At 51.8% G+C, this 18,047-nt stretch overlaps 1 protein-coding gene across 7 annotated transcripts in view; it reads right to left on the bottom strand.

Annotated features, from left to right (window-relative positions):
- ZFHX2 (zinc finger homeobox 2) overlaps positions 1 to 18,047 on the bottom strand; it is a 189,988-nt gene that overhangs the window by 68,069 nt on the left and 103,872 nt on the right. For all 7 annotated transcript variants that reach the window (XR_012787802.1, XM_075569082.1, XM_075569084.1 and 4 more), the window contains exon 8: positions 9,893 to 9,992. Coding sequence is in view for 6 of the 7 variants with exons in the window: in XM_075569082.1 (XP_075425197.1) it covers positions 9,893 to 9,992 (100 nt within the window). In the remaining variant the exon portion in view is untranslated. The remainder of the gene's footprint in view (positions 1 to 9,892; positions 9,993 to 18,047) is intronic.

Here is an 18,047-nt window from a genome sequence, read left to right as displayed (position 1 = left end):
ACGCACAGCACAGTGTAACACGCAGAGAACACATACACGGGGAGACGCACGGCACAGTGTAACACGCAGAGCACACATACACGGGGAGACGCACGGCACAGTGTAACACGCAGAGAACACATACACGGGGAGACGCACGGCACAGTAACACGCAGAGCACACATACATGGGGAGACGCACGGCACAGTGTAACACGCAGAGAACACATACACGGAGAGACGCACGGTACAGTGTAACACGCAGAGCACACATACATGGGGAGACGCACGGCACATTGTAACACGCAGAGCACACATACACGGAGAGACGCACGGCACAGTGTAACACGCAGAGAACACATACACGGAGAGACACACGGCACAGTGTAACACACAGAGCACTCATACATGGGGAGACGCACAGCACAGTGTAACACGCAGAGCACACATACACGGGGAGACACACGACACAGTGTAACACGCAGAGAACACATACATGGAGAGACGCACGGCACAGTGTAACACGCAGAGCACACATACATGGGGAGACGCACGGCACACTGTAACACGCAGAGCACACATACACAGGGAGACGCACGGCACAGTGTAACACGCAGAGCACACATACACGGGGAGACGCACGGCACAGTGTAACACGCAGAGCACACATACACGGGGAGACGCACGGCACAGTGTAACACGCAGAGCACACATACACGGAGAGACGCACGGCACAGTGTAACACGCAGAGCACACATACACGGGGAGACGCACGGCACACTGTAACACGCAGAGCACACATACACGGGGAGACGCACAGCACAGTGTAACACGCAGAGCACACATACACGGGGAGACGCACGGTACACTGTAACACGCAGAGCACACATACACGGGGAGACGCACGGCACAGTGTAACACGCAGAGCACACATACACGGGGAGACCACGCACGGCAAAGAGTAACACGCAGAGCACACATACACGGGGAGACGCACGGCACAGTGTAACACGCAGAGCACACATACACAGGGAGACGCACGGCACAGTGTAACACGCAGAGCACACATACACAGGGAGACGCACGGCACAGTGTAACACGCAGAGCACACATACACGGGGAGACGCACGGCACAGTGTAACACGCAGAGCACACATACACGGGGAGACGCACGGCATACTGTAACACGCAGAGCACACATACACGGGGAGACGCACGGCACAGTGTAACACGCAGAGCACACATACACGGGGAGACGCACGGCACAGTGTAACACGCAGAGCACACATACACGGGGAGACGCACGGCACAGAGTAACACGCAGAGCACACATACACGGGGAGACGCACGGCACAGAGTAACACGCAGAGCACACATACACGGGGAGATGCAAGGTACAGTGTAACACGCAGAGCACACATACACGGGGAGATGCACGGCACAGTGTAACACGCAGAGCACACATATACGGGGAGACGCACGGCACAGTGTAACACACAGAGCACACACACTGGGAGACGCACGGCACAGTGTAACACGCAGAGCACACATACATGCGGAGACGCACGGCACAGTGTAACACGCAGAGCACACACAGGGAGACGCATGGCACAGTGTAACACGCAGAGCACACATACACGGAGAGACGCGCGGCACAGTGTAACACGCAGAGCACACATACACGGAGAGACGCACGGCACAGTGTAACATGCAGAGCACACATACATGGGGAGACACACGGCACAGTGTAACACGCAGAGCACAAATACACGGAGAGACGCACGGCACAGTGTAACACGCAGAGCACACACAGGGAGACGCATGGCACAGTGTAACACGCAGAGCACACATACACGGGGAGACGCACGGCACAGTGTAACACGCAGAGCACACATACACGGGGAGACGCACGGCACATTGTAACACGCAGAGCACACATACACGGGGAGACACACGGCACAGTGTAACACGCAGAGCACACATACACGGGGAGACGCACGGCACAGTGTAACATGCAGAGCACACATACACGGGGAGACGCATGGTACACTGTAACACGCAGAGCACACATACACGGGGAGACGCACGGCACAGTGTAACACGCAGAGCACACATACACGGGGAGACGCACGGCACAGTGTAACACGCAGAGCACACATACACGGGGAGACGCACGGCACAGTGTAACACGCAGAGCACACATACACGGGGAGACGCACGGCAAAGTGTAACACGCAGAGAACACATACACGGGGAGACGCACGGCACAGAGTAACACGCAGAGAACACATACACGGGGAGACGCACGGCACAGAGTAACACGCAGAGAACACATACACAGGGAGACGCACGGCAAAGTGTAACACGCAGAGAACACTAACACGGGGAGACGCACGGCACAGAGTAACACGCAGAGAACACATACACGGGGAGACGCACGGCACAGAGTAACACGCAGAACACACATACACGGAGAGACGCACGGCACAGTGTAAAACGCAGAGCACACATACACGGGGAGACACACAGCACAGTGTAACACGCAGAGCACACATACACAGGGAGACGCACGGCACAGTGTAACACGCAGAGCACACATACACGGGGAGACGCACGGCACAGTGTAACACGCAGAGCACACATACACGGGGAGACGCACGGCACAGTGTAACACGCAGAGCACACATACACGGGGAGACGCACGGCACAGTGTAACACGCAGAGCACACATACGCGGGGAGACGCACGGCACAGTGTAACACGCAGAGCACACATACACGGGGAGACGCACGGCACAGTGTAACATGCAAAGAACACATACACGGGGAGACGCACGGCACAGAGTAACACGCAGAGAACACATACACGGGGAGACGCACGGGACAGAGTAACACGCAGAGAACACATACATGGGGAGACGCACAGCACAGAGTAACACACAGAGCACACATACACGGAGAGAAGCACGGCACAGTGTAACACGCAGAGCACACATACACGGGGAGACGCACAGCACAGTGTAACACGCAGAGCACACATACATGGGAAGACGCACGGCACAGTGTAACACACAGAGCACACATACACGGGGAGACGCACGGCACAGTGTAACACGCAGAGCACACATACACGGGGAGACGCACGGCACAGTGTAACACGCAGAGCACACATAAACGGGGAGACGCACGGCACAGTGTAACATGCAGAGAACACATACACGGAGAGACACACCGCACAGTGTAACACGCAGAGCACACATACACGGGGAGACGCACGGCACAGTGTAACACGCAGAGAACACATACACGGAGAAACGCACCGCACAGTGTAACACGCAGAGCACACATACACGGGGAGACGCACGGCACAGTGTAACACGCAGAGCACACATACACGGGGAGACGCGCGGCACAGTGTAACACGCAGAGCACACATACACGGGGAGACGCACGGTACAGTGTAACACGCAGAGCACACATACACGGGGAGACGCACGACACAGTGTAACACGCAGAGCACACATACACGGAGAGACGCACGGCACAGTGTAACACGCAGAGCACACATACACGGGGAGACGCACAGCACAGTGTAACACGCAGAGAACACATACACGGAGAGACGCACGGCACAGAGTAACACGCAGAGCACACATACACGGAGAGACGCACTGCACAGTGTAACACGCAGAGAACACATACACCGGGAGACGCACGGCACAGTGTAACACGCAGAGAACACATACACGGAGAGACGCACGGCACAGTGTAACACGCAGAGCACACATACACGGGGAGACGCACGGCACAGTGTAACACGCAGAGCACACATACACGGGGAGACGCACAGCACAGTGTAACACGCAGAGCACACATACACGGGGAGACGCACGGCACAGTGTAACACGCAGAGAACACATACACGGGAAGACGCACGGCACAGTGTAACACGCAGAGCACACATACACGGGGAGACGCACGACACAGTGTAACACGCAGAGCACACATACACAGGGAGACGCACGACACAGTGTAACACGCAGAGAACACATACACGGAGAGACGCACGGCACAGTGTAACACGCAGAGCACACATACATGGGGAGACGCACGGCACAGTGTAACACGCAGAGCACACATACACGGGGAGACGCACGGCACAGTGTAACACGCAGAGAACACATACAGGGGGAGACGCACGGCACAGAGTAACACGCAGAGCACACATACACGGAGAGACGCACGACACAGTGTAACACGCAGAGAACACATACACGGGGAGACGCACGGCACAGTATAACACGCAGAGCACACATACACGGAGAGACGCACGGCACAGTGTAACACGCAGAGCACACATACACGGGGAGACGCACGGCACAGTGTAACACGCAGAGCACACATACACGGGGAGACGCACGGCACAGTGTAACACGCAGAGAACACATACACGGAGAGACGCACGGCACAGTGTAACACGCAGAGCACACATACACGGAGAGACGCACGACACAGTGTAACACGCAGAGAACACATACACGGAGAGACGCACGACACAGTGTAACACGCAGAGAACACATACACGGAGAGACGCACGGCACAGTGTAACACGCAGAGCACACATACACAGAGAGACGCACGGCACAGTGTAACACGCAGAGCACACATACACGGAGAGACGCACGGCACAGTGTAACACGCAGAGCACACATACACGGAGAGACGCACGGCACAGTGTAACACGCAGAGCACACATACACGGAGAGACGCACAGCACAGAGTAAGACGCAGAGCACACATACACGGAGAGACGCACGGCACAGAGTAACATGCAGAGCACACATACACGGAGAGACGCACGGCACAGTGTAACATGCAGAGCACACATACACGGAGAGACGCACAGCACAGAGTAACACGCAGAGCACACATACACGGAGAGACGCACGGCACAGTGTAACATGCAGAGCACACATACACGGAGAGACGCACAGCACAGAGTAACACGCAGAGCAAACATACACGGAGAGACGCACGGCACAGTGTAACACGCAGGGCACACATACACAGGGAGACGCACGGCACAGTGTAACACGCAGAGCACACATACACGGGGAGACGCACGGCACAGTGTAACACGCAGAGCACACATACACGGGGAGACGCACGGCACAGTGTAACACGCAGAGCACACATACACGGAGAGACGCACGGCACAGAGTAACATGCAGAGCACACATACACGGAGAGACGCACGGCACAGTGTAACATGCAGAGCACACATACACGGAGAGACGCACAGCACAGAGTAACACGCAGAGCACACATACACGGGGAGATGCACGGCACAGTGTAACACGCAGAGCACACATACACAGGAAGACGCACGGCACAGTGTAACACGCAGAGCACACATACACGGGGAGATGCACGGCACAGTGTAACACGCAGAGCACACATACACAGGGAGACGCACAGCACAGAGTAACACGCAGAGCACACATACACAGGGAGACGCACGGCACAGTGTAACACGCAGAGCACACATACACAGGGAGACGCACGGCACAGTGTAACATGCAGAGGACACATACACGGGGAGACGCACGACACAGTGTAACACGCAGAGCACACATACACGGAGAGACGCACGGCACAGTGTAACACGCAGAGCACACATACACAGGGAGACGCACGGCACAGTGTAACACGCAGAGCACACATACACGGGGAGACGCACGGCACAGTGTAACACGCATAGCACACATACACGGGGAGACGCACGGCACAGTGTAACACGCAGAGCACACATACACGGAGAGACGCTCGGCACAGTGTAACACGCAGAGCACAAATACACGGGGAGACGCACAGCACAGTGTAACACGCAGAGCACACATGCACAGGGAGACGCACGGCACAGTGTAACACGCAGAGCACACATACACGGGGAGACGCACAGCACAGTGTAACACGCAGAGCACACATACACGGGGAGACGCACGGCACAGTGTAACACGCAGAGAATCCATACACGGAGAGACGCACGGCACAGTATAACACGCAGAGCACACATACACGGGGAGAGCACGGCACAGTGTAACACGCAGAGCACACATACACGGAGAGACGCACGGCACAGTGTAACACGCAGAGCACACATACACGGGGAGACGCACAGCACAGTGTAACACGCAGAGAACACATACACGGAGAGACGCACGGCACAGAGTAACACGCAGAGCACACATACACGGAGAGACGCACGGCACAGTGTAACACGCAGAGAACACATACACCGGGAGACGCACGGCACAGTGTAACACGCAGAGAACACATACACGGAGAGACGCACGGCACAGTGTAACACGCAGAGCACACATACACGGGGAGACGCACGGCACAGTGTAACACGCAGAGCACAAATACACGGAGAGACGCACGGCACAGTGTAACACGCAGAGCACACATACACGGGGAGACGCACAGCACAGTGTAACACGCAGAGCACACATACACGGAGAGACGCACGACACAGTGTAACACGCAGAGCACACATACACGGGGAGACGCACGACACAGTGTAACACGCAGAGCACACATACACGGGGAGACGCACGGCACAGTGTAACACGCAGAGCACACATACACGGGGAGACGCACGACACAGTGTAACACGAAGAGCACACATACACGGGGAGACGCACGGCACAGTGTAACACGCAGAGCACACATACACGGAGAGACGCACGACACAGTGTAACACGCAGAGAACACATACACGGAGAGACGCACGACACAGTGTAACACGCAGAGAACACATACACGGAGAGACGCACGGCACAGTGTAACACGCAGAGCACACATACACGGAGAGACGCACGGCACAGAGTAACATGCAGAGCACACATACACGGAGAGACGCACAGCACAGTGTAACACGCAGAGCACACATACACAGGGAGACGCACGGCACAGTGTAACACGCAGAGCACAAATACACGGGGAGACGCACGGCACAGTGTAACACGCAGAGCACACATACACGGGGAGACACACGGCACAGTGTAACACGCAGAGCACACATACACGGGGAGACGCACGGCACAGTGTAACACGCAGAGCACACATACACGGAGAGACGCGCGGCACAGTGTAACACGCAGAGCACAAATACACGGGGAGACGCACAGCACAGTGTAACACGCAGAGCACACATGCACGGGGAGACGCACGGCACAGTGTAACACGCAGAGAATACATACACGGAGAGACGCACGGCACAGTATAACACGCAGAGCACACATACACGGGGAGAGCACGGCACAGTGTAACACGCAGAGCACACATACACGGAGAGACGCACGGCACAGTGTAACACGCAGAGCACACATACACAGGGAGACGCACGACACAGTGTAACACGCAGAGAACACATACACGGGGAGACGCACGGCACAGTGTAACACGCAGAGCACACATACACGGGGAGACGCACGACACAGTGTAACACGCAGAGCACACATACACAGGGAGACGCACGACACAGTGTAACACGCAGAGAACACATACACGGAGAGACGCACGACACAGTGTAACACGCAGAGCACACATACACAGGGAGACGCACGACACAGTGTAACACGCAGAGAACACATACACGGGGAGACGCACGGCACAGTGTAACACGCAGAGCACACATACACGGGGAGACGCACGACACAGTGTAACACGCAGAGCACACATACACAGGGAGACGCACGGCACAGTGTAACACGCAGAGCACACATACACGGGGAGACGCACGACACAGTGTAACACGCAGAGCACACATACACAGGGAGACGCACGACACAGTGTAACACGCAGAGAACACATACACGGGGAGACGCACGGCACAGTGTAACACGCAGAGCACACATACACGGGGAGACGCACGGCACAGTGTAACACGCAGAGCACACATACACGGAGAGACAAACGACACAGTGTAACACGCAGAGAACACATACACGGAGAGACGCACGACACAGTGTAACACGCAGAGAACACATACACGGAGAGACGCACGGCACAGTGTAACACGCAGAGCACACATACACGGAGAGACGCACGGCACAGAGTAACACGCAGAGCACACATACACGGAGAGACGCACAGCACAGTGTAACACGCAGAGCACACATACACAGGGAGACGCACGGCACAGTGTAACACGCAGAGCACACATACACGGGGAGACGCGCGGCACAGTGTAACACGCAGAGCACAAATACACGGGGAGACGCACAGCACAGTGTAACATGCAGAGCACACATGCACGGGGAGACGCACGGCACAGTGTAACATGCAGAGCACACATACACGGAGAGACGCACAGCACAGAGTAACACGCAGAGCACACATGCACGGAGAGACGCACGGCACAGTGTAACACGCAGAGCACACATACACAGGGAGACGCACGGCACAGTGTAACACGCAGAGCACACATACACGGGGAGACGCACGGCACAGTGTAACACGCAGAGCACACATACACGGGGAGATGCACGGCACAGTGTAACACGCAGAGCACACATACACGGAGAGACGCGCGGCACAGTGTAACACGCAGAGCACAAATACACGGGGAGACGCACAGCACAGTGTAACACGCAGAGCACACATGCACGGGGAGACGCACGGCACAGTGTAACACGCAGAGCACACATACACGGGGAGACGCACGGCACAGTGTAACACGCAGAGCACACATACACGGGGAGGCGCACGGCACAGAGTAACACGCAGAGCACACATACACGGGGAGGCGCACGGCACAGTATAACACGCAGAGCACACATACATTGGGAGATGCACGGCACAGTGTAACACGCAGAGCACACATACACGGGGAGACGCACCGCACAGTGTAACACGCAGAGCAAACACACACGCACACGGGGAAACGCACACACACACAGCACATACACACAGCACAGATCACAGACACACAGCACACACACAGCACAGATCACATACACAGCACAGAGCACACACACAGCACAAAGCACACAAACAGCACAAAGCACACACACAGAGCACACACACACAGAGCACACACACACACACACACAGCACAGAGCACACACACAACACAGAGCACACACACAGCACAAAGCACACACACAGCACAAAGTACACACACAGCACAAAGCACACAAACAGCACAAAGCACACACACAGAGCACACACACACACACACACACACACAGAGCACACACACACAGCACAGAGCACACACACAACACAGAGCACACACACAACACAGAGCACACACAACACAGAGCACACACAGCACAGAGCACACACACACACACACACACACACACAAGAGCACACACACACAGCAGAGCACACATACAAAGCACAGAGCACACACACAGCACAAAGCACATACACAGCACAAAGCACACACACAGCACAGAGTCACACACAGAGCACACACACACAGCACAGAGCACACACACACAGCACAGAGCACACACACGCACACACAGCATAGAGCACACACACAGCACAGAGCACGCACACAGCACAGAGCACGCACACAGGACAGAGCACGCACACAGCACAGAGCACATACACACAGCACACACACACAGCACAGATCACATACACACAGCACACACACACAGCACAGAGCACGCGCACACAGCACAGAGCACGCACACACAGCACAGAGTCACACAGAGCACAGAGCACGCACACACAGCACAGAGCACACACACACACAGCACGCACACACACACACACACAGCACAGAGCACACACACACACAGCACAGAGCACGCACACACAGTACAGAGCACACACACAGCACACAAACGCACACACACAGCACACAGCACACAGACACACAGAGGGACTCACAGGCAGGACGAGTCTCTGCAGGAAGCTTCTCCGATTCCTCTCTCACCGGCACCGGCACCGGCAGAAATCTGGTGGGAAAACTGATCTCCACTTTCTGTGCCTACACAAAGAAACAAGTGTTACTGCGAGTACCGGGAGTACCACGATTACCTCATATACACACGGTATATACTGTCTGTATGGGACAGTGCGGTGTTACACAGTGAGTACCTGATATACACACGGTATATACTGTCTGTATGGGACTGGGCGGTGTTACACAGCGAGTACCTGATATACACACGGTATATACTGTCTGTATGGGACAGCGCGGTGTTACACAGTGAGTACCTGATATACACACGGTATATACTGTCTGTATGGGACAGCGCGGTGTTACACAGTGAGTACCTGATATACACACGGTATATACTGTCTGTATGGGACAGGGCGGTGTTACACAGTGAGTAGCTGATATACACATGGTATATACTGTCTGTATGGGACAGCGCGGTGTTACACAGTGAGTACCTGATATACACACGGTATATACTGTCTGTATGGGACAGGGCGGTGTTACACAGTGAGTAGCTGATATACACACGGTATATACTGTCTGTATGGGACAGGGCGGAGTTACACAGTGAGTACCTGATATACAAACAGTATATACTGTCTGTATGGGACAGGGCGGTGTTACACAGTGAGTAGCTGATATACACACGGTATATTCTGTCCGTATGGGACAGGGCGGTGTTACACAGCGAGTACCACAGGGACCTGGTATACACATGGTATATACTGTCTGTATGGGACAGGGCGGTGTTACACAGCGAGTACCTGATATACACACGGTATATACTGTCTGTATGGGACAGGGCGGTGTTACACAGTGAGTACCGGATATACACACGGTATATACTGTCTGTATGGGACAGGGCGGTGTTACACAGCGAGTACCTGATATACACACGGTATATACTGTCTGTATGGGACTGGGCGGTTTTACACAGTGAGTAGCTGATATACACACAGTATATACTGTCTGTATGGGACAGGGCGGTGTTACACAGTGAGTAGCTGTTATACACACGGTATATACTGTCTGTATGGGACAGCGCGGTGTTACACAGTGAGTAGCTGATATACACACGGTATATACTGTCTGTATGGGACAGCGCGGTGTTACACAGTGAGTAGCTGATATACACACGGTATATACTGTCTGTATGGGACAGCGCGGTGTTACACAGTGAGTAGCTGATATACACACGGTATATACTGTCTGTATGGGACAGTGCGGTGTTACACAGTGAGTAGCTGATATACACACGGTATATACTGTCTGTATGGGACAGGGCGGTGTTACACAGCGAGTACCTGATATACACACGGTATATACTGTCTGTATGGGACAGGGCGGTGTTACACAGCGAGTACCTGATATACACACGGTATATACTGTCTGTATGGGACAGGGCGGTGTTACACAGCGAGTACCTGATATACACACGGTATATACTGTCTGTATGGGACAGGGCGGTGTTACACAGTGAGTAGCTGATATACACACGGTATATACTGTCTGTATGGGACAGGGCGGTGTTACACAGTGAGTAGCTGATATACACACGGTATATACTGTCTGTATGGGACAGGGCGGTGTTACACAGTGAGTAGCTGATATACACACGGTATATACTGTCTTTATGGGACAGGGCGGTGTTACACAGCGAGTACCTGATATACACACGGTATATACTGTCTGTATGGGACAGTGCGGTGTTACACAGCGAGTACCTGATATGCACACGGTATATACTGTCTGTATGGGACAGCGCAGTGTTACACAGTGAGTAGCTGATATACACACGGTATATACTGTCTGTATGGGACAGGGCGGTGTTACACAGTGAGTAGCTGATATACACACGGTATATACTGTCTGTATGGGACAGGGCGGTGTTACACAGTGAGTACCTGATATACAAACGGTATATACTGTCTGTATGGGACAGGGCGGTGTTACACAGTGAGTAGCTGATATACACACGGTATATACTGTCTGTATGGGACAGGGCGGTGTTACACAGCGAGTACCACAGGGACCTGGTATACACATGGTATATACTGTCTGTATGGGACAGGGCGGTGTTACACAGCGAGTACCTGATATACACACGGTATATACTGTCTGTATGGGACAGGGCGGTGTTACACAGTGAGTACCTGATATACACACGGTATATACTGTCTGTATGGGACAGGGCGGTGTTACACAGCGAGTACCTGATATACACACGGTATATACTGTCTGTATGGGACAGTGCGGTGTTACACAGCGAGTACCTGATATACACACGGTATATACTGTCTGTATGGGACAGGGCAGTGTTACACAGCGAGTACCTGATATACACACGGTATATACTGTCTGTATGGGACAGGGCGGTGTTACACAGTGAGTTCCTGATATACACACGGTATATACTGTCTGTATGGGACAGGGCGGTGTTACACAGTGAGTACCGGATATACACACGGTATATACTGTCTGTATGGGACAGGGCGGTGTTACACAGTGAGTACCTGATATACAAACAGTATATACTGTCTGTATGGGACAGGGCGGTGTTACACAGTGAGTACCTGATATACACACGGTATATACTGTCTGTATGGGACAGGGCGGTGTTACACAGTGAGTACCTGATATACACACGGTATATACTGTCTGTATGGGACAGCGCGGTGTTACACAGTGAGTAGCTGATATACACACGGTATATACTGTCTGTATGGGACAGGGCGGTGTTACACAGTGAGTAGCTGATATACACACGGTATATACTGTCTGTATGGGACAGGGCGGTGTTACACAGTGAGTACCGGATATACACACGGTATATACTGTCTGTATGGGACTGGGCGGTTTTTCACAGTGAGTAGCTGATATACACACAGTATATACTGTCTGTATGGGACTGGGCGGTTTTACACAGTGAGTAGCTGATATACACACAGTATATACTGTCTGTATGGGACAGGGCGGTGTTACACAATGAGTAGCTGATATACACACAGTATATACTGTCTGTATGGGACAGCACGGTGTTACACAGTGAGTAGCTGATATACACACAGTATATACTGTCTGTATGGGACAGCGCGGTGTTACACAGTGAGTAGCTGATATACACACAGTATATACTGTCTGTATGGGACAGCGCGGTGTTACACAGTGAGTAGCTGATATACACACGGTATATACTGTCTGTATGGGACAGTGCGGTGTTACACAGTGAGTACCTGATATACACACGGTAAATACTGTCTGTATGGGACAGGGCGGTGTTACACAGCGAGTACCTGATATACACACGGTATATACTGTCTGTATGGGACAGGGCGGTGTTACACAGTGAGTACCTGATATACACACGGTATATACTGTCTGTATGGGAGAGGGCGGTGTTACACAGTGAGTACCTGATATACACACGGTATATACTGTCTGTATGGGAAAGGGCGGTGTTACACAGTGAGTAGCTGATATACACACAGTATATACTGTCTGTATGGGACAGGGCGATGTTACACAGTGAGTACCTGATATACACACGGTATATACTGTCTGTATGGGACAGGGCGGTGTTACACAGTGAGTACCTGATATACACACGGTATATACTGTCTGTATGGGACAGGGCGGTGTTACACAGTGAGTAGCTGATATACACACGGTATATACTGTCTGTATGGGACAGGGCGGTGTTACACAGTGAGTACCTGATATACACACGGTATATACTGTCTGTATGGGACAGGGCGATGTTACACAGTGAGTACCTGATATACACACGGTATATACTGTCTGTATGGGACAGGGCGGTGTTACACAGTGAGTAGCTGATATACACACGGTATATACTGTCTGTATGGGACAGGGCGGTGTTACACAGTGAGTACCTGATATACACACGGTATATACAGTCTGTATGGGACAGGGCGGTGTTACACAGCGAGTACCACAGGGACCTGGTATACACATGGTATATACTGTCTGTATGGGACAGGGCGGTGTTACACAGTGAGTACCTGATATACACACGGTATATACTGTCTGTATGGGACAGGGCGGTGTTACACAGCGAGTACCTGATATACACACGGTATATACTGTCTGTATGGGACAGTGCGGTGTTACACAGTGAGTAGCTGATATACACACGGTATATACTGTCTGTATGGGACAGGGCGGTGTTACACAGTGAGTAGCTGATATACACACGGTATATACTGTCTGTATGGGACAGGGCGGTGTTACACAGGGAGTAGCTGATATACACACGGTATATACTGTCTGTATGGGACAGGGCGGTGTTACACAGTGAGTACCTGATATACACACAGTATATACTGTCTGTATGGGACAGGGCGGTGTTACACAGTGAGTAGCTGATATACACACGGTATATACTGTCTGTATGGGACAGGGCGGTGTTACACAGCGAGTACCTGATATACACACGGTATATACTGTCTGTATGGGACAGTGCGGTGTTACACAGCGAGTACCTGATATACACACGGTATATACTGTCTGTATGGGACAGCGCGGTGTTACACAGTGAGTAGCTGATATACACACGTATATACTGTCTGTATGGGACATGGCGGTGTTACACAGTGAGTAGCTGATATACACACGGTATATACTGTCTGTATGGGACAGGGCGGTGTTACACAGCGAGTACCTGATATACACACGGTATATACTGTCTGTATGGGACACTGCGGTGTTACACAGCGAGTACCTGATATACACACGGTATATATTGTCTGTATGGGACAGCGCGGTGTTACACAGTGAGTAGCTGATATACACACGGTATATACTGTCTGTATGGGACAGGGCGGTGTTACACAGTGAGTAGCTGATATACACACGGTATATACTGTCTGTATGGGACAGTGCGGTGTTACACAGTGAGTACCTGATATACACACGGTATATACTGTCTGTATGGGACAGGGCGGTGTTACACAGCGAGTACCTGATATACACACGGTATATACTGTCTGTATGGGACAGTGCGGTGTTACACAGTGAGTAGCTGATATACACACGGTATATACTGTCTGTATGGGACAGCGCGGTGTTACACAGTGAGTAGCTGATATACACACGGTATATACTGTCTGTATGGGACAGGGCGGTGTTACACAGTGAGTAGCTGATATACACACGGTATATACTGTCTGTATGGGACAGTGCGGTGTTACACAGTGAGTACCTGATATACACACGGTATATACTGTCTGTATGGGACAGGGCGGTGTTACACAGCGAGTACCTGATATACACACGGTATATACTGTCTGTATGGGACAGTGCGGTGTTACACAGCGAGTACCTGATATACACACGGTATATACTGTCTGTATGGGACAGCGCGGTGTTACACAGCGAGTACCTGATATACACACGGTATATACTGTCTGTATGGGACAGGGCGGTGTTACACAGCGAGTACCTGATATACACACAGTATATACTGTCTGTATGGGACAGGGCGGTGTTACACAGTGAGTACCTGATATACACACGGTATATACTGTCTGTATGGGACAGGGCGGTGTTACACAGTGAGTACCTGATATACACACGGTATATACTGTCTGTATGGGACAGCGCGGTGTTACACAGTGAGTAGCTGATATACACACGGTATATACTGTCTGTATGGGACAGGGCGGTGTTACACAGTGAGTAGCTGATATACACACGGTATATACTGTCTGTATGGGACAGGGCGGTGTTACACAGTGAGTACCGGATATACACACGGTATATACTGTCTGTATGGGACTGGGCGGTTTTTCACAGTGAGTAGCTGATATACACACAGTATATACTGTCTGTATGGGACTGGGCGGTTTTACACAGTGAGTAGCTGATATACACACAGTATATACTGTCTGTATGGGACAGGGCGGTGTTACACAATGAGTAGCTGATATACACACAGTATATACTGTCTGTATGGGACAGCACGGTGTTACACAGTGAGTAGCTGATATACACACAGTATATACTGTCTGTATGGGACAGCGCGGTGTTACACAGTGAGTAGCTGATATACACACAGTATATACTGTCTGTATGGGACAGCGCGGTGTTACACAGTGAGTAGCTGATATACACACGGTATATACTGTCTGTATGGGACAGTGCGGTGTTACACAGTGAGTACCTGATATACACACGGTAAATACTGTCTGTATGGGACAGGGCGGTGTTACACAGCGAGTACCTGATATACACACGGTATATACTGTCTGTATGGGACAGGGCGGTGTTACACAGTGAGTACCTGATATACACACGGTATATACTGTCTGTATGGGAGAGGGCGGTGTTACACAGTGAGTACCTGATATACACACGGTATATACTGTCTGTATGGGAAAGGGCGGTGTTACACAGTGAGTAGCTGATATACACACAGTATATACTGTCTGTATGGGACAGGGCGATGTTACACAGTGAGTACCTGATATACACACGGTATATACTGTCTGTATGGGACAGGGCGGTGTTACACAGTGAGTACCTGATATACACACGGTATATACTGTCTGTATGGGACAGGGCGGTGTTACACAGTGAGTAGCTGATATACACACGGTATATACTGTCTGTATGGGACAGGGCGGTGTTACACAGTGAGTACCTGATATACACACGGTATATACTGTCTGTATGGGACAGGGCGATGTTACACAGTGAGTACCTGATATACACACGGTATATACTGTCTGTATGGGACAGGGCGGTGTTACACAGTGAGTAGCTGATATACACACGGTATATACTGTCTGTATGGGACAGGGCGGTGTTACACAGTGAGTACCTGATATACACACGGTATATACAGTCTGTATGGGACAGGGCGGTGTTACACAGCGAGTACCACAGGGACCTGGTATACACATGGTATATACTGTCTGTATGGGACAGGGCGGTGTTACACAGTGAGTACCTGATATACACGGTATATACTGTCTGTATGGGACAGGGCGGTGTTACACAGCGAGTACCTGATATACACACGGTATATACTGTCTGTATGGGACAGTGCGGTGTTACACAGTGAGTAGCTGATATACACACGGTATATACTGTCTGTATGGGACAGGGCGGTGTTACACAGTGAGTAGCTGATATACACACGGTATATACTGTCTGTATGGGACAGGGCGGTGTTACACAGGGAGTAGCTGATATACACACGGTATATACTGTCTGTATGGGACAGGGCGGTGTTACACAGTGAGTACCTGATATACACACAGTATATACTGTCTGTATGGGACAGGGCGGTGTTACACAGTGAGTAGCTGATATACACACGGTATATACTGTCTGTATGGGACAGGGCGGTGTTACACAGCGAGTACCTGATATACACACGGTATATACTGTCTGTATGGGACAGTGCGGTGTTACACAGCGAGTACCTGATATACACACGGTATATACTGTCTGTATGGGACAGCGCGGTGTTACACAGTGAGTAGCTGATATACACACGTATATACTGTCTGTATGGGACATGGCGGTGTTACACAGTGAGTAGCTGATATACACACGGTATATACTGTCTGTATGGGACAGGGCGGTGTTACACAGCGAGTACCTGATATACACACGGTATATACTGTCTGTATGGGACACTGCGGTGTTACACAGCGAGTACCTGATATACACACGGTATATATTGTCTGTATGGGACAGCGCGGTGTTACACAGTGAGTAGCTGATATACACACGGTATATACTGTCTGTATGGGACAGGGCGGTGTTACACAGTGAGTAGCTGATATACACACGGTATATACTGTCTGTATGGGACAGTGCGGTGTTACACAGTGAGTACCTGATATACACACGGTATATACTGTCTGTATGGGACAGGGCGGTGTTACACAGTGAGTAGCTGATATACACACGGTATATACTGTCTGTATGGGACAGTGCGGTGTTACACAGTGAGTACCTGATATACACACGGTATATACTGTCTGTATGGGACAGGGCGGTGTTACACAGCGAGTACCTGATATACACACGGTATATACTGTCTGTATGGGACAGTGCGGTGTTACACAG

Source organism: Ascaphus truei, chromosome 13 (assembly GCF_040206685.1).
Source record: "Ascaphus truei isolate aAscTru1 chromosome 13, aAscTru1.hap1, whole genome shotgun sequence".
Classification (NCBI taxonomy): Eukaryota; Metazoa; Chordata; class Amphibia; order Anura; family Ascaphidae; genus Ascaphus; species Ascaphus truei.
This window is presented reverse-complemented; position numbering and strand designations above follow the sequence as displayed.